Source organism: Hippopotamus amphibius, chromosome 5 (genome assembly GCF_030028045.1).
Source record: "Hippopotamus amphibius kiboko isolate mHipAmp2 chromosome 5, mHipAmp2.hap2, whole genome shotgun sequence".
NCBI classification, from domain to species: Eukaryota; Metazoa; Chordata; class Mammalia; order Artiodactyla; family Hippopotamidae; genus Hippopotamus; species Hippopotamus amphibius.
Genome location: NC_080190.1, coordinates 43,901,927 through 43,926,539, shown reverse-complemented (window position 1 = coordinate 43,926,539; position 24,613 = coordinate 43,901,927). Strand labels below are relative to the sequence as shown.

The 24,613-nt window shown below is 34.2% G+C and overlaps 1 protein-coding gene across 17 annotated transcripts in view; it reads left to right on the top strand.

The window, feature by feature from the left end:
* Nucleotides 1-24,613, top strand: part of PCDH15 (protocadherin related 15) — a 764,244-nt gene that overhangs the window by 466,689 nt on the left and 272,942 nt on the right. For all 17 annotated transcript variants that reach the window (XM_057735541.1, XM_057735540.1, XM_057735538.1 and 14 more), the window contains one exon: nt 14,437-14,630. In XM_057735541.1, coding sequence (XP_057591524.1) covers nt 14,437-14,630 — 194 coding nt within the window. The remainder of the gene's footprint in view (nt 1-14,436; nt 14,631-24,613) is intronic.

Below are 24,613 nucleotides of genomic sequence, written 5' to 3'. Positions count from 1 at the left end.
GATTTTTAATCACAGTTTCAATTTCATTACTTGTGATTGGTCTGTTCGTATTTTCTATTTCTTCCTGATTCAGTCTTGGAAGGTTATACCTTTCTAAGAATCTGTCCATTTCATCCAGGTTGTCCATTTTATTGGCATATAGTTGCTTGTTGTAGTCTCTTAGGGTGCTTTTTATTTCTGTGGTGTCCGTTGTAACTTCTGTTTCATTTATAATTTCATTGATTTGAGTCCTCTCCCTCTTTTTCTTGATGAGTCTTGATAGAGGTTGATCAATTTTATTTGTCTTCTCAAAGAATCAGCTTTTAGTTTTATTGATTTTTGCTATTGTTTTCTTTGTTTCTATTTCATTTATTTCTGCTCTGATCTTTATGATTTCTCTCCATCTACTAACTTTGGGTTTTGTTTGCTCTTCTTTCTCTAGTTTCTTTAGGTGTAAGGTTAGATTGTTTATTTGGGATTTTTCTTGTTTCTTGAGGTAAGATCGTATTGCTATAAACTTCCCTCTTAGAACTGCCTTTGCTGCATCCCATAGGTTTTGGATCATTGTGTTTTCATTGTCATTTGTCTTTAGGTACTTTTTGATTTCCTCTTTGATTTCTTCAGTGATCTCTTGGTTATTTAGTAGCATATTGTTTAGCCTCCATGTGTTTGTGTTTTTTACACTTTTTTTTCCTGTAACTGATTTCTAATCTCATAGTGTTATGGTCAGAAAAGATGCTTGATACGATTTCAATTTTCTTGAATTTACCAAGGCTTGATTTATGACCCAAAATGTGATCCATCCTGGAGAATGTTCCATGTGCACTTGAGAAGAATGTGTAATCTGCTGTTTTTGGATGTAATGTCCTATAGATATCTATTAAATCCAGCTGATTTATTGTGTAATTTAAAGCTTGTGTTTCCTTATTAATTTTCTGTGTGGATGATCTGTCCATTGGTGTAAGAGGGGTGTTAAAGTCCCCCACTATGATTGTGTTACTGTCGATTTCCTCTTTCATAGTTGTTAGCATTTGCCTTACATATTGAGGTGCTGCTATATTTGGTGCATATATATTTATAATTGTTATCTCTTCTTCTTGGATTGATCCCTCAATCTTTATGTAGTGTCCTTTCTTGTCACTTGTAACATTTTTTTATTTTAAAGTCCATTTTATCTGATATAAGTATTGCTACTCCAGCTTTCTTTTGATTTTCATTTGCATGGAATATCTTTTTCCATCCCCTCGCTTTCAGTCTGTATGTGTCCCTAGGTCTGAAGTGAGTCTCTTGGAGACAGCACATATATGGGTCTTGTTTTTGTACCCATTCAGCCAGTCTGTGTCTTCTGGTTGGGGCATTTAGTCCATTTACATTCAAGGTAATTATTGATATGTATGTTCCTATTACCATTTTCCTAATTGTTTTGGGTTTGTTTTTGTAGGTCCTTTTCTTCTCTTATGTTTCCCACTTAGAGAAGTTCCTTTAGCATTTGTTGTAGGGCTGGTTGGGTGGTGCTGAATTCTCTTAGCTGTTGCTTGTCTGTAAAGCTTTTGATTTCTCCACCGAATCTGAATGAGATCCTTGCTGGGTAGAGTATTCTTGGTTTTAGGTTCTTCTCTTTCATTACTTGAAATATATCATGCCCCTCCCTTCTGGCTTGCAGAGTTTCTGCTGAGAAATCAGCTGTTAACCTTGTGGGAATTCCCTTGTATGTTATTTGTCATTTTTCCCTTGTTGCTTTTAATAACTTCTCTCTGTCTTTCATTTTTGTCAGTTTGACTACTATATGTCTTGATGTGTTTCTCCTTGGGTTTATCCTGCCTGGGACTCTCTGCACTTCCTGGACTTGGGTAACTATTTCCTTTCCCATGTTAGGGAAGTTTTCAACTATAATCTCTTCCAATATCTTCTCGGGTCCTTTCTCTCTCTCTTCTCCTTCTGGGACCCCTATAATATGAATGTTGGTGTGTTTAACATTGTCCCAGAGGTCTCTTAGGCTGTCTTCAGTTCTTTTCATTCTTTTTTCTTTAATCTTTTCTGCACCAGTGATTATCACCATTCTGTCTTCCAGGTCACTTACTCGCTCTTCTGCCTCAGTTAACCTGCTATTGGTTCCTTCTAGTGTATTTTTCATTTCAGTTATTGTGTTGCATCTCTCTGCTTGTTTGCTCTTTGATTCTTCTAGGTCTTTGGTAAATTTTTCGATCTTTGCATCCAGTCTTTTTTCAAAGTCCTGGATCATCTTCACTATCACTATTCTGAATTCTTTTTCTGGAAGGGTGCCTATCTCCTCTTCATTTAGTTGTTTTTCTGGGGTTTTAACTTGTCCCTTTATCTGGTACAAATTTCTCTGCTTTTTCATTTTCTGTATCTTTCCGTGGCTGTGGTTTTCATTTCCACAGAAGGAAATACTGCTGATACTGTTTGATACTGCTGTCTGCCCTCTTGTGGAGGGAGCTATCTAGGAGGCTAGTGTGTGCTTCCTGATGGGAGGGACTGATGGTGAGTAGGGCTGGGTGGGCGGAGCTCAGTAAGACTTTAATCCAATTTGGTGAGTGAAGATCAGTAACACTAATATGCTTGTCTGCCAATGGGTGGGGCTGTGTTCCCACCTTGTTTGAAGTTTGGCCTGAGGCTACCTAGTAGTGGAGCTTACAGGTTCTTTAGTGGGGCTAATGGCAGACTCTGGGAGGGCTCACACCAATGAGCACTTCCCAAAACCCCTGCTCCCAGGTCCCCTGTCTCCTCAGTGAGCCACAGCTGCCCCCCACCTCTGCCAGCCACCCTCCAGCACCAGCAGGTAGGTCTGATTCAGTCTCCTATGGGGTCACTACTCCTTCCCCCTGGTTCCTGGTGAGCACACTTTTTTGTGTGCCCTCCAAGAGTGGAGTCTCTGTTTCCTCCAGTCTTGTGGAGGTCCTGCAATCAAATCCCACTGGCTTTCAAAGTCTGATTCTCTGGGGATTCCTCCCCCCATTGCTGAACTCCCAGGTTGGGAAGCCTGACGTGGGGCTCAGAACCCTCACTTTAGTGGGTGGACTTCTGCGGTATAACTGTTCTCCAGTTTGTGAGTCACCCACCTAGCATTTATGGGATTTGATTGTAATGTGATTGCGCCCCTCCTACCATCTCATTGCAGCTTCTCCTTTGTCTCTGGATGTGGGGTATCTTTTTTGGTGAGTTCCAGTGTCTTTCTGTCGATGGTTGTTCAGCAGTTAGTTGTAATTCTGGTGCTCTTGCAAGGAGTGAGCGCATGTCCTCCTACTCCTCCATCTTCTATAATCAGATCATTTTCAGTGTAGACATGAGACTGTCTTGGCCTGATGTAAGTACATAATTATTCGAGTCCACTGTCTTCTTATAATGAGGTAGCTGTCCTTGTCCACAAGCATGGATCGGTTGCTCATAAAAATGTGAGTACTATCCAGGTTCTTGTTAAAAGTTCTCAGTTATAAACTGACCTTCTGACTTTATTATGCCTGCTTATCCTGAAAAGGACCAGGGTGGTTCTGACATGTATGGTTCATGAAATACACTTACAGGAGCACTGCAGTAAAACAGCAGCTGTATCTTTCACAACTGGAAATTAAGTGTAATCAGATATGAGCACATCTTATGTTCAGAGAGAAATTACTGGCATGAGTGAGTATGGTTCTTTTCTTCAGTTCATGCAGTGTATTTTATGCTTCATGAAAGATGGTTTTGTAGGCTGCCAATGAAATCTTCCAGGTTAACTCTAATGGATATCACACTCTGTTGTCTTAAGGTCTCATTCACACATTGCTAGTTTTCTTGAAAAACCAATTGCTCTTATGTTAGAGATACAGATTTTGATATATAATATTAATAATTTAAAGATGTAAATTTTAATATCTGTAGTTAGCTATCCAGTCTGTACTTCATAGATGCTATTCCTAGACTTTTACAATTCTCTTAAATCAGTGGTTCTTAATCCTGAGTATTAGAGTTCTACCTGAGAAACTTTTAAAAATATTGACACCTGGACTACACCCTGAGATATGTTTATTTAAATGATATGGCAACACATAGTAGAGTCACTTGAAAAGATTTTATTTAATTAAATAAAGCAGCTCTAATATACAGCCAATTTTGATAAAAACTGACTTAACCCTTAACAATATTTTTGTACCCTCTGAAAAATGGAATCTTAATTTATTAAGATGGCGTCCCATACGAAGCTGAGTCCTTTGATTCTCACCTCACCCCTTCCCATTTTTCTTGTTCTTCAGTTCTTACTTTCTTCTGTCATGTTTCTTTCTCCACTTCACTGCTTTAAAGTCCACCCCTTCCCCTCACCTGCACCTGCCTTCACCACTAATTATTCCATTTCTTTCCATTTTATTTTACTACAATAATATCTTCCTTTCTACTGATTCTTTCCCTTTGGCCTATAAGCATTTGTAAATCCTCCCATGCCTTGGTCTAAACACTCTTCCCAGGTAAGATTTTATGCTACTGTCTAACTCTGATATCCAACTCTGATGTATTTAGGCATTTGGATTAATTTATGAATTTAGATAATTTATTATTTTATTATTTATTTATGCATGATTAACACAGTTATAAATCTGGCCTTCACTTACATCATACTACTAAAATCATATAAAATCATAAATCTAATGAGTTTGTCTCTAGTTGTCAAATACAAAAGTAAGTTTTTCTCAGTACTTAATCTGTGTGAAACTCTCAACTTTATCCTTTTATGGAAAGCTTCCCTGGTTCTCATCTTAGCTCTCTGGTGACAGGGGGACTTTCTTTCTGGCTTCATGTTCAATTCTTACTCTTTCTATATGAACATTTTCCCAAAATCATTATATAGCTCTCCTCTCTTTCATCAGTCCTAGGTTTTCAATCATCACTTCTATGTGTACTTGTGTCACCCAAAGTTAAATGTCTTATGACGACCTAAGCATCAAGCTGACATTGCTGGTATATGTTGGACATGGTAAGGTGGAATTTTGACAGACAGCTGAAACTGTACGTATTCCAAGATAAATCAACTAATACATTATCTTTCTTCCAATACAGAAACACAGACACACACACAGACACACACACACACACACACACACTCAAAGAAACATAACTTGTCTTCTTTGGTGGCAAATTATATGTAATTTGGGGGCGATTATTGAAGAGCCCAATAAATCTTGTATTACACAGGCTTTAGGCCAGCAACCGCAGTCATGTTTCTTGTCTCCCTCCTTCACCTGCATACATCCAGATGATTGTCCAGTTTCTGAAACTGCTATTTCAAAATGTATCTGTCTGTCATCATTTCCTTTTCCACGCCCATGCACTGCCATAAATTAGGCTGCTACAGAAGACTCTGATTGAAAACCCTATTTCTGCAAATACCTCACCACACCGTTACAAGTGATTATTCTGAAACACAGTCATGAGTTAGAACATATCCTATCCTACTGAAGGAAGTGTCTAATCTCCACTCATATAGTCAAGAACATCTATGTAATACTTCTAGTATTTTTGTTTCATCCCATGCTACATCTCTCCATGCAACCAACTTTGAGATTATATATAGGGTTTGTTTTGTTTAATTTCAGCATAGAATATCCTTCCCATTCTATCCCTATTGACATCTCTCTCAGGTTTTAAAGTTTAATCCAAATTATACTTTTTTTCATTCTTTTACACACAGATCAAATGTTATTTTTTAAATAAAGTCTTTATTTTCATAGCAACTCAGAATTCATTGTTCTTTCCATCGTACTCCCACATATCCAGCTTGCAACTCTGTCTTCCATACATTTTACTGTGCCTTGCATTAAAGTTAGCTTTTACATTCTCTGTCTAGCCTACTGAACCATAAATTGTTTTTAGTGATCTCTAACCACCAGTGGTCAGCACAATGACTTCCACGCAGTAGGGATTTATCAAATAGCCATTGAATTTATTCCCCCAATTAATTTGCTCTCAATCAGCTTAGAAAAAGTCTCATTCTAGAAATGTGTTCTGTTTGACTTAAGAATTCTCTCTGCCACACACAAAGTTTTATCTCCCAAAACCCTTTCTCAAAATGGTCTATATAGCCTGAGCCAAGCTATCCCTTTACTGCTCTTAATATGGAAAATTACTTTACATTGAAAACATTCCTAATTACTTATACTGTTTTGTAAGTGATTAAATATTAGAGCTAGAAATCACTATGAAAATATTCCTTGTTCACAGACTAATTTTATAATTTGAGCTAATACATTGATAAATAATTGGCCCAAATTCACAGTTTGTAAGTGGCAGAGTTGATGTTAAATCCAATTTAAAGATAGTAGTATCTGTTACCAATATTTTAAATCAACTATACTCCAATAAAAATTACCAATGTACAAAAAAATTTTTTAAATATAAGGATAATAGTATCTGGAGCCAGACTAACTGGTTGTGTCCCTTTCTGTCACTTCGTACCCTGTGTGACCTTGCACAAATAGCTTATCTTCTGTACTTCAGTGTTCTAGTCTTTAAAAGTTGATAATAATAGTACCAGCTTCATAAGGGTGCCACGAGTATTAAATTGGTTATATGAACCACTTCCGCTTGTGCATTGCAAATGGTAAACCTTGTATAAAGTTATCCAGTTATTATCAATTCATTCTCATGAGTTATATAAATCATTTATGATTATTAATACCTTTACTGCCTTATCTGTGTATATCTCTGTGCTCTATGTATATTATTTAATACCCTGTGGAGCACACATAAATATTACATGTAAAATTATATATCAAAATTATTTTTATAATTTCCAATATTATAAGCAAAATTAGGATAAGCCTATGTAGTGTTTTAATGACTTTGACAATTTGTTGTATGTCAAATAATGATATTGTTCTCTGTAGTAAGTATATGTATGTGTATATATGTGTTTGTGCTATCATGATTAAAGTTGGAGGATTATATTTATTTAAGGTCTTAGTGGGGTTTAGTATTTATCTGGTATTTAGCAAATACCAGATAAAGATTTGATGAGCAAACCTTACAAAACTGTAAATATACTCTTGCATTTGTACATAATTTTGTGTTTTGTATTTGAAACAATTTAATTTTACAAAAGATTATACAGTTTCTTACCTAAACCCATTTGCATTAGAATCAAAACATAACCAAAGTCATGATTTTTAAAATATATAGTTTACTCAATTGTGTTTTAGACTTTAATTAAATTTGAAGTTTTATTACTTTAAACATATTTTGTTGAAATGGCTAATGGTCATTAAATTCTGAATACAAGTCCCTTATTAGGTATGTGATTTGCAAATATTTTCTATTTTTGTGTATCATACTGTTAGTGCCATATCTAAGAAAATTTGCCAACCAGAGTTCACAAAGATTTTCTCCTATATCACTTGCTATAAGTTTCATAGTTTTAGCTTTTACATTTTCATTTAGATGGCCCATTCTTAATTAATTTTACATATGCTGTGAGATAAAGGTCTCTGTTCATTTAAAAAATCTTTTGCATATGAATATTTCAGTAGGTTTTATTGTAAAAACTATCTTTTCTGCATAAATTACCTTGGTATCTTTGTTGTAAAGTAGTTCGCTAAAAATATAAGAGGTTACTTCTGGACTTCTATTAATCTGTATGTCTAACTTATGCCATACTACATCTTGGTTGCTGTAGGTAGATAGTGTGTTTTCAAATTGATAGTGTAATTCCTTCTTCATTGTTTTTCGTTTCTAAAATTGTGGCTATTCTAAGTCCCTTGCATTTCCATATACATTTTGGGATTAACTTGACAGTTTCCAAAATTTCCATATAAATTTTGGAATTAACTTGACAATTTCCACTAGAAAGCCTGATAGAATTTTGATGGGGGGGGGGTTGCATTGAATCTATAAATCAAATAAATTTAAAGAATTTCCATCTTAAAATATTGAGTCTTTATATCCATGAACGTAGACTTTCTACATACTTTTTTAAATTTTAATTTTAATTTTTATTGTTTATTTATTTATTTATTTATTTGGCTGTGTTGGGCCTTCATTGCTGTGCATGGCGAGCAGGGGCTTCACTTCGTTGTGGTGCATGACTTCTCTTGTTTCAGAGCACAGGCTCTAGGGGAGAGGGCTCTAGTAGTTGTGGCATGTGGGCTCAGTAATTGTGGCTCGCGTGCTCTAGAGCACAGGCTCAGTAGTTGTGGTGCATGGGCTTAGTTGCTCCCTGGCATGTGGGATCTTCCCAGACCAGGGATTGAACCCATGTCCCCTGCATTGGCAGGTGGATTCTTAACCACTGCACCACAAGGGAAGCCCTTTCCACATACTTTTAAATTTCTGTCAGTAATGTCGATTTTGGTGCATAGGTTTTGCAGTTATTTTGTTACATTTATTTCTAGTTATTTTATCATTGTTGATGTTACTGTGAATGAAATTTATTTTATTTTTGGATTGTTTGCTGCTAATACATAGAAATACAATTGATTTTGTTTAACCTTGTTAGTCAGTTCCTAGTTCTCGGTTTCCTATAGATTTCCTTAGTATTTTCTCTACAGATTATCATGTCTTCTGCAAATAAAGATAGTTTTACTTCCTTTCCAACCTGATACCTCTTTTTTTGTTGTTGTTTCCTTATTGCCTTGACTGGAATATTCAGTAAAATATTGAATAGAAGTGATGAGAGCACCCTTTTCTTGTTTTTGATCTTAGGAAAAATCATTCAGCCTTTTGTCATCCTATCATCATAGTGCAAGCTGTAGGTTTTTTGTAGATGCTTTCTACCAGGTTGAATGTTACTTTCTATGTCTAGATTGTTGAAGTTTTTTTTTTTTTCTTTTATAAATGGAAATTTATTTATTGAGATAATCAAATGATTTTGTCCTTTTTTTCTTACTAATATATTACATAAAGAGATTGAATGCCTTTATTTTACCTTTAATTTGAAGTAAAGTTTTGCTGATTATTTTATATTTATATGCAGGTGGTTGGGTTCTTTTTTAACCTTAGGACTTTGAATATGTTATGCCTATGCCTCCATCTGCTGACCCCCTTACTCTACTCTTGACTATAAATCTCCAGCTGTCTTTACTGTCTTTGGAGTTGAGTTGAGGCTGATTTCTTTTCTCTATTGTTACATAGTCTTGACACCTATCACAAAGGTCCTAAATGAAGCCTTCCTTTCCATTTTTACAAGTGTCAGAAAAACTTTTTCTTTAACAATGTCTAGTTTTGTGCACTTTTTAAAATTATTGTGTGTGTTTGTTTTAACCAGATGTTGTAGACCCTCTGGATTTTGAATGTTGACCTTGAGGATTTTTTAAAAGTTGACATGTCTAGTCTTCATCTACTAAATCTGCTTCAAGAGTACAGCTTTAATGTCTCTGTACAATTTTTGCTTTGATTCTTATTTTTAAATGTTAACTTCCTTTTTATGAGTTGCTCCTGTTTCTGCTTAGCTTAATGTTAGCCTATAATTTGGACCAAGGTTTGCACAAATACCTCAAGCTTATAAAGTTTCCACCTTTGCCACTTGATCTAGTTGGGATTGTTGGGGAGAGCACTGAAAGTTCATGCAGTTCTCAGGATTTTCTTTCGGCATTTATATTCCCCCAGGCCTTCTTATGTCTCCTCTATGCATGTGTGTAGTGTCAGAGGTGTGTGGAAAGCTTATCCAGCCCTTCTATTAGGCTCTCATTTTCTGGGTCTTTCTGCTAAATTTCTGACTTGTTCTCAGCTTACCCCACTGGGACCACAACTTGCACTGACAGAGCTGAGGTTGTTCCTCATTCAATTCCCACTATGTTTGATTCTTTTATTAACTCTACCCCAAATTTAGTATGTCCTTTCTTGAAGCAAATCTGCTGCTTTTCATGGCCAGTCCCACCCTTATAAACTTTATGTGCCCACTGTATTTGCTGTTGGGAGTAGTGAGGAGGATAGGGTAACACTGGAACAAGAAGGCCACTGACTCCTGCTTTTCTTACCTAAAGTCACAGCCATTCTTCATGAATAATTACTCCCAATGTGTCCACTTTAGTGAATCTTTAGAGCCCTAAATGTTATTTTTGACAATTTTGCTTGGATTTTTATTTATGTTTTGGAAAAAATTATCTGATCTTTTCACATCACTAGAACCAGAAGTCCTGCCTCCTAGCTCTCCCTCTTTGCCATTTTAAAAAAGCTGTTTCAATCAGGAAGTAATGATGGGACCAGATGTATAATGGAAAGGAAGGGACAGAATTTTGAAAATAAGAATTCCTATGATGAAGTAGAGAGAAGCAAATAAATAAAATAAAGACCGTATTAACGGGGAAAATGCCTTTTCTTTTCATTGAAATGTTAAATATTTTTATGTATCAGTTATAAGTCATGGATTATAGGGTTTTTTTTTATAAAAGGAAAATTCCATATGTTTTTATATCACTACTATGCTAATGTATTCATTTTAGAAGACCCTAAATTTCATATTGGGCATTAATCTCTGTGTCTAGTAAAAATTAGAAGACAATAGATGTTAGAGTACGGAATCCTACTTTTTTTATTTAAAATAGTCAAAGGAAATACTTTCTGAAGAAAATTGTAAAATAACAAATTGTTTAATGTAAAAGTAATTCTGCAGCCTATTACACAAGTCTTCAAGAAATGTGCTTCTTGTATTTTCACAAACAGACCAAGAAAGAAATGGAACAAATCTACCTTATGAAATGCAAAATAAAAGGAATCAGCATGACACACTAGAAAACAAAAGTCAATGTGTAGAAACACAGTGCAATCTTTTTTTCTACTTTAGCCAAAAATCAAAATAAACCATGCCTCAGATATTAGCTGAGATTCTGGAAAGTGTCTCCTCAATGAATATTTCTTAAGGAAATCCTCACCACAGCACTGTCTCTCACACTTTATATTCTCTAAGTGAAATTCTCTAAGTGAAATTTGAAGGTTATAATTATAAAGTTATAATAGAAAGAAATCCCTTACTAATATAATATTTCCCTTAGTAATAAAAAGCACTAGATTGAAAAAAACAAATTTAGATGTGATGTTTCCAGAGTACCTTTTCTTATTAAGAATGCCAAATTTGTGTCTATGTAAATCAGAAAATTTCTTCTTATAACAGCATAAGACTATGGTATAAATGTAGCCTGTGTGTACCAAAGAAAGCAATATGAGTTTATTCTTCATTGTTTGATTGGTATTTATACTCTTAATCAAAACTTTAAAAATTTATTTTGTTATCTAAATCAGGTATGAAATGTTTCAATCCATGTTTTGGAGTCCATCACAGTTCACAGATAGTAATTTTTACTATTAATAGCAACCATTAAAATAATTTAATGTCATTCCCTTGTAATCTTCTTTCTAAAATTGCATCACTCTCCCCAGCTTTTCCTTCCCTCAAAACAAACAAAAGGAGAAAAAAAGAGTTCAGAAACTACTCTACACATTAAATATCAAATATATACCAATATAAATTCTTTTATTACTTACTTGTCTTACACTATGATTCTCAAACTTTTTATCATGACCCATAAACCCTCAACATCTTGCTTCTATTTGCCTCTTTCATCACATAATAGTCTTTTTCCACTTTGTCATATTTGGTCTCCCTGAGAGACTTATTTATTTTCTTAACCTCAGGGTTCTGACCTCACCTCGAATTGCCAAATCCAAATTTTCTTTTCCTTTTTTTTTTTGGTGGGAAGCATGGTGACTGAGGACAAGGATACCTGAAATATGTATATATTGGAATACTGAGAGGAAGGAATTGTGGGAGGGTAAGATTTAACTTCCTGAAAATGACTGTAATACATCAGAGAAAAAAATATGAAGAACAAATAATTTAGTGTTTCTTACCACTTAGATATCATAGAATTTGGTAAAATGATTAAAAATCATAGATTTCATTTTGCTTTCATCTGGTAATATGTGAGCAACATGTGTCTTCTCCATATAAATTATTTAGGGGGCAGATTTTCCCACTAAATTAGGAATGGGCTTCAAAAACCTATAATCTCATAGACCTCTGATCACAAGAGTTGTTATTAAATTAAATCCCCACCATAGTCTAGTTTCAGGGTTTTTCACGAGATGTTGCTGTTTTCAGGGTATTCAGAGTTAGTGTCTCAGCTCTCTTTTTAATCTTGGATCACCAATAATTCCTTTAGAATATTTTTGTTTGCATGTATAGTGACTCAATTATGTGGATTCTTGGCCCACTATTTTATTGCTTAGTGCTGAAAGACTGAAAATTTGTATAAAGCTATTTAAGTAACAAACATAGAATTCATTTTTTGGCTTATTTGTGAAACTTCCTACTTGATAATGGTTTCTGAGGCACTAGTTGTGTTCCCTGGATATGTTATCTTATCTGAGGTTGGCTGGCTCTGCAGTTTGGGGGGTGTTTCTATCACCTGTGCTTTGCAGTAATATTTGGTATTTACAGCACCTCCCAGGTGGGTGCCTTTTTCAATTTAATTATCATGCAGCTTATCCTTTCTTCCAATATCATTTATGAAAATGTTAAATAAGACCAGCCATAATACCTATATCCCTAAAGCACGTTCCTCAACACTTCTTCTTAACTTGATACATTACCATTTATCATTAAATTCCTTTAGCCAGTTTAAGTCCTGGTAAGAATGTTAATAATGAATCCAATTTGAGCTAAATTTTAATTAAGATTTCCTGAGACATTGTGTTAAGTGATTTACTATAATCAAAATTGATATCTCCTCTGCTACCCCTGTCCTCTAATTTTCTAATTTTATCCACACACAAAAGAGAATGAGTTTGTCTGGCTTGAATAGTTCTCCATAAATATGTATCATTCATTTTGACTGTTTCTGCAAATTGTTTCCTTCTCCTTTGCCTTTAGGAGTATGTCTGTCATTCTCACATAAGTCCCAGAATCATTTCATGAAATGCCTTTCCTTCTGGCAACCACATCTGTTCACCCCCAAATACCCAATCACAGACTTAGCTGAATTTGTGCCTCTCTTTCAAATTTCCTTTTTGCTCTCATTTATTTTTGTTGCTGCTATTTCTATGCACATTATCATTCTAAAGGCAGTATATAATAAAAATAGAAATAGACTATGCACAGTATATCCTTTTAAGCATATCAGTGTGTGTAAAGTACTTTGTTTACATTTCATTAGGGTAGTTAACATGATCCTTTGAACCGACACAGCATTTCTGAAATTGAATTTATGTTTCAAGGTAAATGTGTACACTTGCATTTTATCTAAGAAAGTGCACCAAAATGTCCAGTAGTCGCCCAAAGTAGTCTGTGGATGACAAAGAACTGCTACTATACAGAAGTGAAATTCATGGAGTAGAAATACATAATGTCAGTGAATAGGAAAATTTTTTCTACAACTTTATTTATTACAACCTTATTTCTTTATTAACAAGAAACTTTTGTTCTCCTCTTATGTGTAAACTGAGGCCAGCTTTCTTTTCTTTATCCGTCAAAGGATGAAAGCAGAAAATTCTGTGACTCTTTATAAAGTCTATTCTAAGATTTCCGAGTAGAATCTTTTGTTTCCCCCTTAAGTAAATTTATATTTATCAGGAAGTTAAGGAGCCTTATTTAACATATTAAATTATAATTACCTTAATTTTGCTTTATGAAATTAATAATGGTTTTTTTTTCATGCATAACAACCCAAAACTGTTTATGTCTGTTGGATACCATTTGCTCCAAAATGATTATGAATATGTTCAAATTAGCCTTACAGATTCTCATGTGGTATTATTTCAGGGACTCTGAATTGAATACCTTTTCTGAAAAGAAAATTTCTTGGGCTTGATATTCTAATTTTCTAATTAGATATTCTACAATTGGAGATGCATTTGTTTGCTTTTGAAAAGGTAATACTCTAGGCCTTATCAGTCCTTTATAAGTCAATGTGAACAAGATTATAAAAATCTCTCCTAAAGCCATGTGTAAATAAAAAGAATTCCAGGACAAGAGAGTCTTTGGGAGATGGGAAGGAAAACATTATGACTGGAAAAAATTAGAGCAGAAGGAAGGATGGGGGTAATAAAGGCAAACTTCATCCAATTTCAATTTTTCCAGGCTTCTGTCTTCAGTAATATGTGTTTATGTGTCAAGAACAGTTGATAAGAGAGAAAAAAAAAAATTCCTATAGGGATGTTAGATTTGCTGTTAGGGCTTTCCTCTTTTTTTTTCTTTTTTCTTTTTTTTCCTTTAGTAAGTTAAAGTAAAGATAGTCTTCAGGATTCAAAACATTTTATCACTCTCACAAGAACAAAAAAATCTCTCCTGGTGTGATTGCTTCAGTATTAGAACACAGTAGCCTAGATTCAAGAAAACAAGAGTGTATATGCCAAGAGAACTTTCTGTACTTATTTTGGGTGTGCGTGTTTGAAAGCAAGCTTCTTTTGTTGGGGGAAAAAATGACACAACGGTGAAAAGTTGAGTCCCAAGAGGATTTATGTTGTGATTTTCAATTCCAGCTCACTGCAGTCGACGCAGACGAAGGGTCAAACGGGGAGATCACATATGATATCCTGGTTGGGGCTCAGGGAGACTTTATCATCAATAAAACAACAGGGCTTATCACCATCGCTCCAGGGGTGGAATTGATAGTTGGGCGGACTTATGCGCTCACCATCCAAGCATCGGATAATGCTCCTCCAGCAGAGAGAAGGTAATTTATATCAGAACCAATGCAGTCTTTTCATTGCTCCAGTTTAACCCTCTAATTAAATTTAAGAAGCACAGCAAGCATTCTTTTATCTTATAAACATCTAAATTAGATCAGAAAATCAGAGAGACCGGATTCTCAGGAGCTGCGTATTCTTCTTTGGTCAAATTGTGGGAAAAGTACAATAAAGTCAAGATTAAACCATAAAATAATTAACTATAATTTCACAGATGTGAAGGCTGCACATCTCTGTTGGGAGGGGGAGTGGGAACTGGGGAATATTAGAGGCATGTCTCTGATTTATTAGCGAAAAGCAAGGTTGCTGATAGTGAGAGGTCACAGATAACATGTAGAGTTTTGAAGCCATCTCTCAGTGTCTGGGTAATTATTTTAAAAATGTGTGTATATATATATTATACATATATAATGTATATAATTTATTTAGAAAATCTATCTATTTATATATAATATAATCTCATAGACATATATGAGAGAGAGACAGTAAGAGAGAAAAAAGTAAAAAGACTTCCAACTATTGCAACTAGATCTGTCTGGCCCCTCTACCTGAGATATCCCTTTTACTGATTTCCTGTTTATTTCCAGATTTTCAGTATGCATTTTAAGAAAATATCGATTTAAGATTAAAACATTGCTAAACCTTGCTGGTTTATTTTTCACCCTCACAATATATCTTAGGGTTCTTTCCATATGAATACTGGATAATTCCCTTAAAACTTTTTGTCACAGCTACATAATATTCCTTCATATGTATATAACACTGTTTATGAAACCCACTATTGATGGACTTTTACATGTCAGTCTTTCTTTGACAATGAAGACATAAGTAACATTGAACATGCATCATTTTGAATGTGTGTCAGTATATCAATACAGTAAATTCCCAGAAGTTAGACCAAAGAATACATGCAATTGTAAGTTTTAGAGAGAGCTGCCAAATTGTATTCTATGTGGCTTATAACAATTTGCAGTTCTAACTGCCAAGTCTGAGAGTGACTAATTCTAAACAGTCTCCCTAGCTGTGTCATGTTAAACTTCTGGATTTTTGCCAGCTTGATAGGTAAAAAAATAGCATTTATCTTTTTATCCCTTTGCTTATGAGTGAGTTTGAGTATATTTCCTGTGTTTAAGAGCCACTTTTATTATCTTTCCTATGAATTATGTGTTCACAATCTTTGCCCATCTTTCTGTTGATTTGTTAAACCCAGGTTACAATTATTCTGCGTTTTCAATTAGAGACTATGTGGATTCATATTGTATATTTAAATCTTTGTTGCATTTGGGATTTATCCTACTGTACAATAGGAGGTATTGATCCACCAGTATTTTTTTTTTCAGGAAACTATGCCATTTTTCACACAATATATCAGATGGTTCATCTTTTATCTCATTAATTTGAGATGTTACATTTATTATATCATTCATTTGCTTATGTATTTGAATTTGATTCTAGACTTTCTTCACTATTCCATTAGTTCACCTATTTGTTAATGAGCTATTATGGCACAATTTTAATTGTTAAGATTTTAAACCATGCTTTATAACACAGTGGTGCTAACTTAACTCAATGCTGTTTTTTACTTAAAAATTTCCTGGTTACTTTTTCTGTTCATTTTTTTCTTTGACTTTATATAAGCTACTTATGTATGTTTTTTTAACCATATTTTTATTAATAGCACATTACATTTATAAATTAATTACTTAGGGTTAAATTATAGATTGTTGATGTTGAATCTTTCTGTATAAGAACTTTCTATCTCTTCATTTGTCCATGTTTTCTTTTGTATTCTTTAGTAGATTTTATTTTTAAAATATTTTCTTTATATATGTCCTATGCATTTTTTGGGGGGGATGTTTCTCATCTTTTGTTGTTATTGTAAATAGACTCTTCCTTATTCTTCTAATTGATTGACACATATATAAAAGCTATTAATCTATATTAATTTTAACTCACTTTCTTATGAAATTCTCTTATGTTTTTATAGTTTTCCAGTTCATGTTCCTATGTTATCCAAGAATATATTTTATAAGCAGTGATAGTTCAATGTCCTTCTTTCTATTTTTTTTCTTCCTTTTAATTTCATTTGCTAGTACTTCCAATAAAAATGCTTGTCTTGATTTTGATTTGAGTGGGAGTGCCTCCCAAGTTTCCCTATTATATTGGTTTACGGTTAAAAAGCATATGTCGTTATGTTAAGAAGGCATTCTTCTATTCTAATTTGATTGACTTTTTAAAAATAAGAATGGTCATTTATTCAAGTCAAATAAGTATCCATCAGTTATGAAGACACTAGTGAATTTTCTTTTTGAGCAAATGCTAGGATGATTGATCTTAATATAGTTTCTATGATAAACCTATTTTTTATTCCTGATAAATCCAGCTAGGCCTTGGTATTTTAAACTTGAAATAAACTGCTAGATTGTGTTTGTTGCTATTTTATTTAGTGAAATTAGTCCCTGCTTTTCTTGAGAAATTTATGTGAAGGCTTTATATAGTTGTTATGATACTTCATAAACGAAATAAACAGAAACCACAAAGAAACACAGAAATAAATTGTTTGACGACAATATGAATTAGTTGTAAATATCTCTAAAACCAATAAATAAATCCAAATTTGGTTCTTTGAAAAATAAATGAACACATCAGTAAATTGATAAACTATCAGCTAAACTAATCAAAAAAGTGGGAGAAAGTACAACTTTACCTAATAAATTCTGAGAGGGAAATAACACAGAAACAGAAGAAACTGAAATAATCATTAAGAGACCGCTTTGCTTTAATAGCTGCAAAAGCTTGAAAACATGAATGAATGGATAATTTTTAAAGAAAATATAATTTACCAAAATCAATTCCAAAGATTAAGAATTCTTAAGAGATCAATTCTGTAGAGGAAAATACTACTCCAAACTAGGGCAAGGCCAGGCAATTTGACAGAAGAACTGTAACAAAACCATTAACCATTAAGATGCCCTCCAGACCAGAGAAAAGGAGAGTGTTTCCCCTGCAGCACACCCACATGAGAGATTTTTCTCTTCAAACCCCTCTTATCATTAATCATAGAGATTTGGTAGGACCCCGTAGTTTCTCGTTGATTTTTCAAGACTATTCTTTCTCCTTCTCCTTAATATTTTCTCTTTTAATCTCATTACATAAGAATGTACTATCCAGTACTCCTTGCTACTATCATCTGCAGAAGATAGGTCTCTCTCCCATTTTCTCCTCTTATCTCTAACCTCAACTTGCACTGTCATCTACAGACCTGCAGGTCACCCCGGAAGAGTTTAGTTCTTGTCTGCTTGGCATTCACTTCAACAGTACGTTTGTTAGAATGCTTGGTGACTTCAATGTCCAATATAAAGCATCTTCAAACCTGCAGTCACTTTGGCCAAAGATCCCTGGAACCATCCTCAATGCTTATCTTTGAAACTCCAAATATAATCTTGAGCAACAACTCTAAACTCTACCCTAAAAACATACTCAGAAAACAAAAAACCCCACTACCTTCCTTTGGAGATAGCAGTCCAAGCCACTGCTCTCTCTGGCCTAGGGTGTTGAAAACCTCTTCTAATTAGAAGTCTAATTAGACTTCTGCCTGTGCCCCCTTCAGTCTTCTCTCAATGCAGTAGCCTGAGTGATTCTGGTAACACAGAAAACCTCTCTTTCTTTTGCTCAAGATTTCTAGCCTCTTCACATCTCACTCTGGATAAAAGGCATCAGCATTACAAAAAGGCAATGGGGCCCAGCACAGTTTGCCCTCTGCCACCAGCTACAGGATACTCCCTCATGTTACCTCTTCACACTTACCTGGTCTTCTGCTATGTTTGCTTCTCTTAGTCTACTCCAGTTATCACACTGGTCTCCTCTCTGTCCCTGAAGCTTACAGCCACCTTCAAACCTTTGAACTTGACTTTCATCTCCTTTCAGCCTGCAGTGACTCCTTCCTCAGATTTTTTGTGGCCTAATTTCCTTCAGGTCATTACTCAATCATCACTTTGTTTATGAAGCCTTTTCTAACAATCTGTTTACGATTACAGTAGCCTCTCAATACTTTTATACCCCTTTCCTGGCATTATTTTATGCACTTAACATATCACCATGGAATATGCTGTATGTATTATTATTTAGAGTATGAAGTTTATTGTCTGCCTTGCTTCCTCCTCTCTAGAGTGTTAGTTCAAAAGGATAAGAATCATTGTGGTTTGGTTGTCTCATTACTCCAGAAACCAAAACAATTCCTGAATGCCCTAGTTGCTAAACAAGCATCTTTTTTATTTGTTTTCCTAGGTTCTTAACAAATTTCATTTTTGGTTTTTAAATAGATGAGTTGGAATAAGAGACAATATGATATAAAACTCAAATTTCTTTTTAGAGGTCCCTAAACAAGGAGGCAGATTTGAAATTCTTCTGCCTTCCCACATAGTATATACCAATTCTCTCTAACTTGGTCTCCAATACATTAAAAAATAATAATAGTAATAAATATAGGTGTCTGTGACAGTAAAATTTTCTATCCAGTCCAATAAACCATTTATTACGTAACTACCATTTACTATGTTCTGGAAATACAAAGATAAACATAGTAATTGTCATTCGCAGGCCAAAAGAAAAATTACAGTAAAGTGTAGAAAGTAGAAATGTAAATAAATTCAATTTACCATGGAAAAGTTGAGATTGAGGTAAATTCCCATGCTTTCTGGGGCATAGATGAGGGTACTTGTCATAATGAGGGAGTACTTAGAAGATCTACTAAACAAGATGAACTCAAGAAGATGAGTAAGGGTTGCCCAGGTAAAAATAACATACCACATTATTTACACAGCCTGAGAGGTCTAAAATAACTTGGTACTTTGGATAATTACAAATCAGCCAGTGAAGCATTATGTTAATTGTGATTTAAGGAGGGACAGTAGAGTTAAAGGCTGTATCATGGAAACTTTAATGTGTTTTCTTAAGAGGCTTGGTCTTATCCAGTTAATGAAAGGAATGGAAGGACTTTAAAACAGAAAGTCATCTGAGATGATTCTAGTTTTGGGAAAATCACTTTAGTGACCCTATAGAAGACAGATTTGAGGAGGACAAAACTATAGGCAGAGAAATGAGGTAGAACACCACCACTAGAATAATGTTGTTGCTGATGGCTTGAACTGGACCATCAGTTAGGAAAAATGGAGAGAATGAATTGTCAAAAAACTAAAAACTCTCCCGGGCTTTTGTCTAAGCTGACTGAGTGGTAGCGATGTCAATATGGTGCACATATTTGAGTAAAGGGGAAGAATTCAATTTTGGACTTGGTCATAGTTTATAAATTAAAAAAAAAAATAGATACACTTGCCTGAACATGAAAAAACGGTCAAGGGCTGTTTCTTGTGAAGAAACACATAGAATACATTTATACAGTGAGTAGTTACAGAATCTAAGGGTCAAAGTTTGAATACATTTTATGTATTTATTTTAAGGACTTTTATTGAGATATAATTGACATACAATAAACTGCATATATATAAAGTGTACAATTTGAGATTTTTTTTCTTATTAGTAATGTATATATGGCAATCCAAGTCTCCCAATTCATCCCACCCCAACCTTCCCTCCCCCTTCCCCTCTTGGTGTCCATATGAGAATGAATTTTAAATAATAGTGTCATTCATGCTGGATTATTCTGAAGGGGAGTTGAAGATGATACTACTTGATTAGCATGTGCTAGGGCCAGACACCATGTAAGAAACTTTCGCACATAATTTTTAATCTTAACAACAACATTGTGACTCTTGCATAACAATATTTATTTTTGCAGACCAAAAATAGGATCCTGAATGAGGATAACTTATGTGGCTAAGTGTCCCCTTGCCCACTTTCATAAACAAGTGGTGGTAATCATAGTAAACAAGTGGTAGAAACATAACTTGAACTCAGGACTCTTAGATTCCAAAATCTCCTTCACTCTATTCCGTATCCATAACCTGTAGTGGTTATTATTTTTGTGAAAAAAATACTAAAATTGCTTAATAACAACACTATTAATGCTAATTATAAGAATAAAGGTATCTTTTGTTTTTATCATTTAAACTTTCATTAAAGCCCTATAATAGTTATCAATGTATTTTATAATTTATTTTCATTGAAGATAGTTCTGTGCTAAATAGATCTGGTATAATCTATATGTGCTTATATATTATGATTACTGTGTTTTAAACCACTTTATTATGCATATTTAATGAATGAGATTTTTAATTCACCTCTTAGTTCCAATTTGCAAGTAATATCACTGATTTGCCTAGATAAGCTGTTGCTTACAATGATTTGTACTCTAACAGATTTTTACTTGAGTAAAACTGTATTCTACTCTTGGAAACAAAGTGCCATCTTCAGAATTTTAATATACAGGTCTTTTCAGTGATACTAGGCATTTATTTGACCTAGCTTCATTGTTTTCTTTATAGACATGGTTTGGACACTAAAAGATCACTTTATAATGTTTGATCAAGCATCAAGTGGGGCCTACAGAGAATAAAATCCATATACTTCCATCCTACCTGCCACGATAATGTCATGTTCCCTGTAGGATAATGACACCTGCTATTTTCTGGAGGAAAATTAATGTTTCAAATTGAGTTGAGGAATGAACTGAAGAGTTGTGAGGCTTGCTTTCAGTATTTCCTTCAGAAGGATGACGCTATTGCAAAATTATGAACATAAAAGTACAGATTATAATATATTTTACAATTAAATATCAGCAACAATGACATGTAAACTTAATTAAATAATACCGCTAAAAGCAATGGCAATTTTCTGTCTTATTGTTTCTGGATCAGCAAACTCAGTTCATGAATTTCAATAATATTGACTCAAAATAAGGATAATATGAATCAACTACTTATATATTTGTTATTCTAACTGAGTAAACTAGCTAAAGATTCAGAGTAAGAGGAGCCATAGTCTATAGTGGTTTTGTTTGGGGATGTTTTTTAGTCTTTGATAAGCAGAAGAGGACAGATAAAAACCAAAAGATTAAGAAAGTAATAAGATATGTTGAGATAATATTTACTTGGTGTCTATAAGTTTCCTCTTATTATTCAATTGAATTAAATTAAGTAAATATTTAATCTTAACATGAATTAAAGTACTACTAAGTATTGCAATATTTATCAAAATACAGAGAATAAAATCCAGTCCCTTCCCCCAAATATAAAAAAAAGTTATGATAAAACAATTGACACCTGGCAAGGCATGCTTTTTTGATTATCAGTTTCTTTTCATGGGATTCGAGGCTATATCTAATTAATGCAATATTAAATTACCCATTCTCAAATAAAATTATATTTCCATTGTAAATATAGATTTTTAAAAATAACTTCACATGATATATTTAACATTAATAAAAAATGGTGGCAGTATTCATTTTAACAAAAATTTACTGTGTTTCCACAATTTCTATCCTCTTGGGAGACATTAGAAATATAAGACAAGATGAGCTCTTTGCCCTCATAACATTCATACAGAGGCACAGGTAAATCTGGACATAGAGTAGTAGATAATTACAAGTGCAGATTAACTTGGACAGGAAGGATAATGAGATATCTTAGCAAAGACATGGAGACATGACAAAGTATTCTGTGTTGTGGGAACTGCTAAGATCTGTCAACCAATCCTCATTGTTGTCGAGGTGAAGTTTAAATCCGTAAGTGTAGTACATGGGTACCTGAATGACCTGACTCTTGCTCATCTCTCTCGTCTTAATTCCTACCATTGCCCTATTTATACCCATCTCTTTAGTTATACAAAGGTGTTTTCTTGTTGCTCTCTGAATTTGCATACGTGTTTCCCCCTGTGTGTAATGCCCTGTGGTTTTTACACGTAAGTGCATCTTGTCCCTGTAACTTTCCCCGAGAAATTTCTCTGACGTCTTATGTTAGTTTTAAATCTAACATTTTTGCTCCTATGGATTCCTGTATGTACTTCCAAAATAGTAAAACAGAACCTATGAACATTGAAATGTAAATATAGCTTTTTTAGTGTGATGTTGGTGGGATACAAAGGAAAAAAAGATAAGGTTTTTGTCTTAAGTCTACCAGTCAAAGCAATATAAATACCCAGAACCTACATCTTAGAAACAAGGTAGAAATATAGAGTAACAAATAGACACCCTGTAGCATGTGTTAACACGTTTAAAAGAAAATTACCATACAAACTGTGCAATCCTCTAAATCAACGGTCCCCAACCTTTTGGCACCAGGGACGGATTTAGTGGAAGACAGTTTCTCCATGGAGGGAGGGGTGGGGGGTGGTTCAGGTGGTAATGCAAGTGATGGGGAATGATGAGGAGCGGCAGATGAAGCATCGCTCTCTTGCCAGCCACTCACCTGTTGTGTGGCCCGGTTCCTAACAGGCCACGGGTTTGTGGCCTGGAGCCTGGGGACCCCTGCTGTAAATGACAAGAACATCATCTCAATACCACTGAGTACTATTGTCCTATCCAAAAAAATTGACTTTTTATCTTTTTAAAATTATACCATTTCTGAAGTTCAATCTTCTTAGGTCTATCTTCACAACTTCTTTTTATTCATATTTTATTTTATTTTATTTTCAGATCTTTATTGGAGTATAATAGCTTTACACTGTGCCAGTTTCTGCTGTACAACAAAGTGAATCAGCTGTATTTATACATATATCCCCATATCCCCTCCCTCCTGTGACTCCCTCCCACCATCCCTATCCCAGCCCTTTAAGTCATCACCCATCATCGAGTTGATCTCCCTGTGCTATGCAGTAGCTTCCCAGTAGCTATCTACTTTACATTTGGTAGTGTATATATGTCAATGCTACTCTCTTACTTTGTCCAACCTTCCCCTTTGACCCCCACCCCGTATCATTGTCTGTTCTCCACATCAGCATCTTTATTCTTGCCCTGCCACTGGGTTCATCAGTACCATTTTTTTTAGATTCCTATATATGAGTTAGCATATGATATTTGTTTTCTCTCTCTTTACTCTCTTTTTAAATATTATACCATTTATGAATTTAAAGTCTCTCACGTCTATCTTCATGACCTCTTTTTATTCATATTCATATTTTATTTTGTTCTTAAAAACAAAGTGCTATAGATGAAGCTTTATTCATGATATAAATAATTAAAATTGACTGTACTACTATAGCCTGCTCCAAAGACTTGAAGTTTGTGATTTCCTGTGAGATAACATCCTTCATTGCAAACCAACGATGTTTTTTACTCTCACACAGAAACACACACACATACACACACTTCAGATAACTAAAGTGTCTTAAATTTACCTTCCAATTTTGTTCTTGTAGGATGTGGGGAGAAAGGACAGGCAGATTTTAAATTTAGAAGCCTTGCCTTTTAGTTTATATGCTGTTGCTAATTAACTTCATAACCTTGAATCTGTCACTTAATCTTTCTGATTTTCTAATCCTCTTTTGTAAAAGGAGAGTTAACCTAGATTGTTTCCAGGGTCTTTTAGAATCATACGATTATCTGAGAAGTTACATCACCTCTCTTGTTCTACTTTGACCTCATTACGAAATGTGAAGTAAAAACTGTGATTTTTATGTTTAGAAAGAGAGATTTATCTACATTATACTGACTAGATTACAAAAATAAAATTTGTATTTTATAGATTCTCAGTTTTGTGCATTTAAGACTAGCTATAAAATGTAATGTAAAATGTTCACATAGAATATTATTTACCTCACGACTGTCCTGTTTTATTATGTGCTTAATTGATGCTGTTGAATTACTACTATTTATTACAGCATTAATGATATCATTTTATTGTTAATACTATTGGTATTTAGTTTTAGAAAAGCTAACTCTTACACTATACTGACATCAGAGATAAAGAGGAGATAGCATTTTAGGAGGCAATAATTGTCAAGAAGGTTGGTGCTTATTTAAACACATTGTAGGGAAGTGCCAGGATGTTAAGATGAAAAATGCAAGACCTTGAAT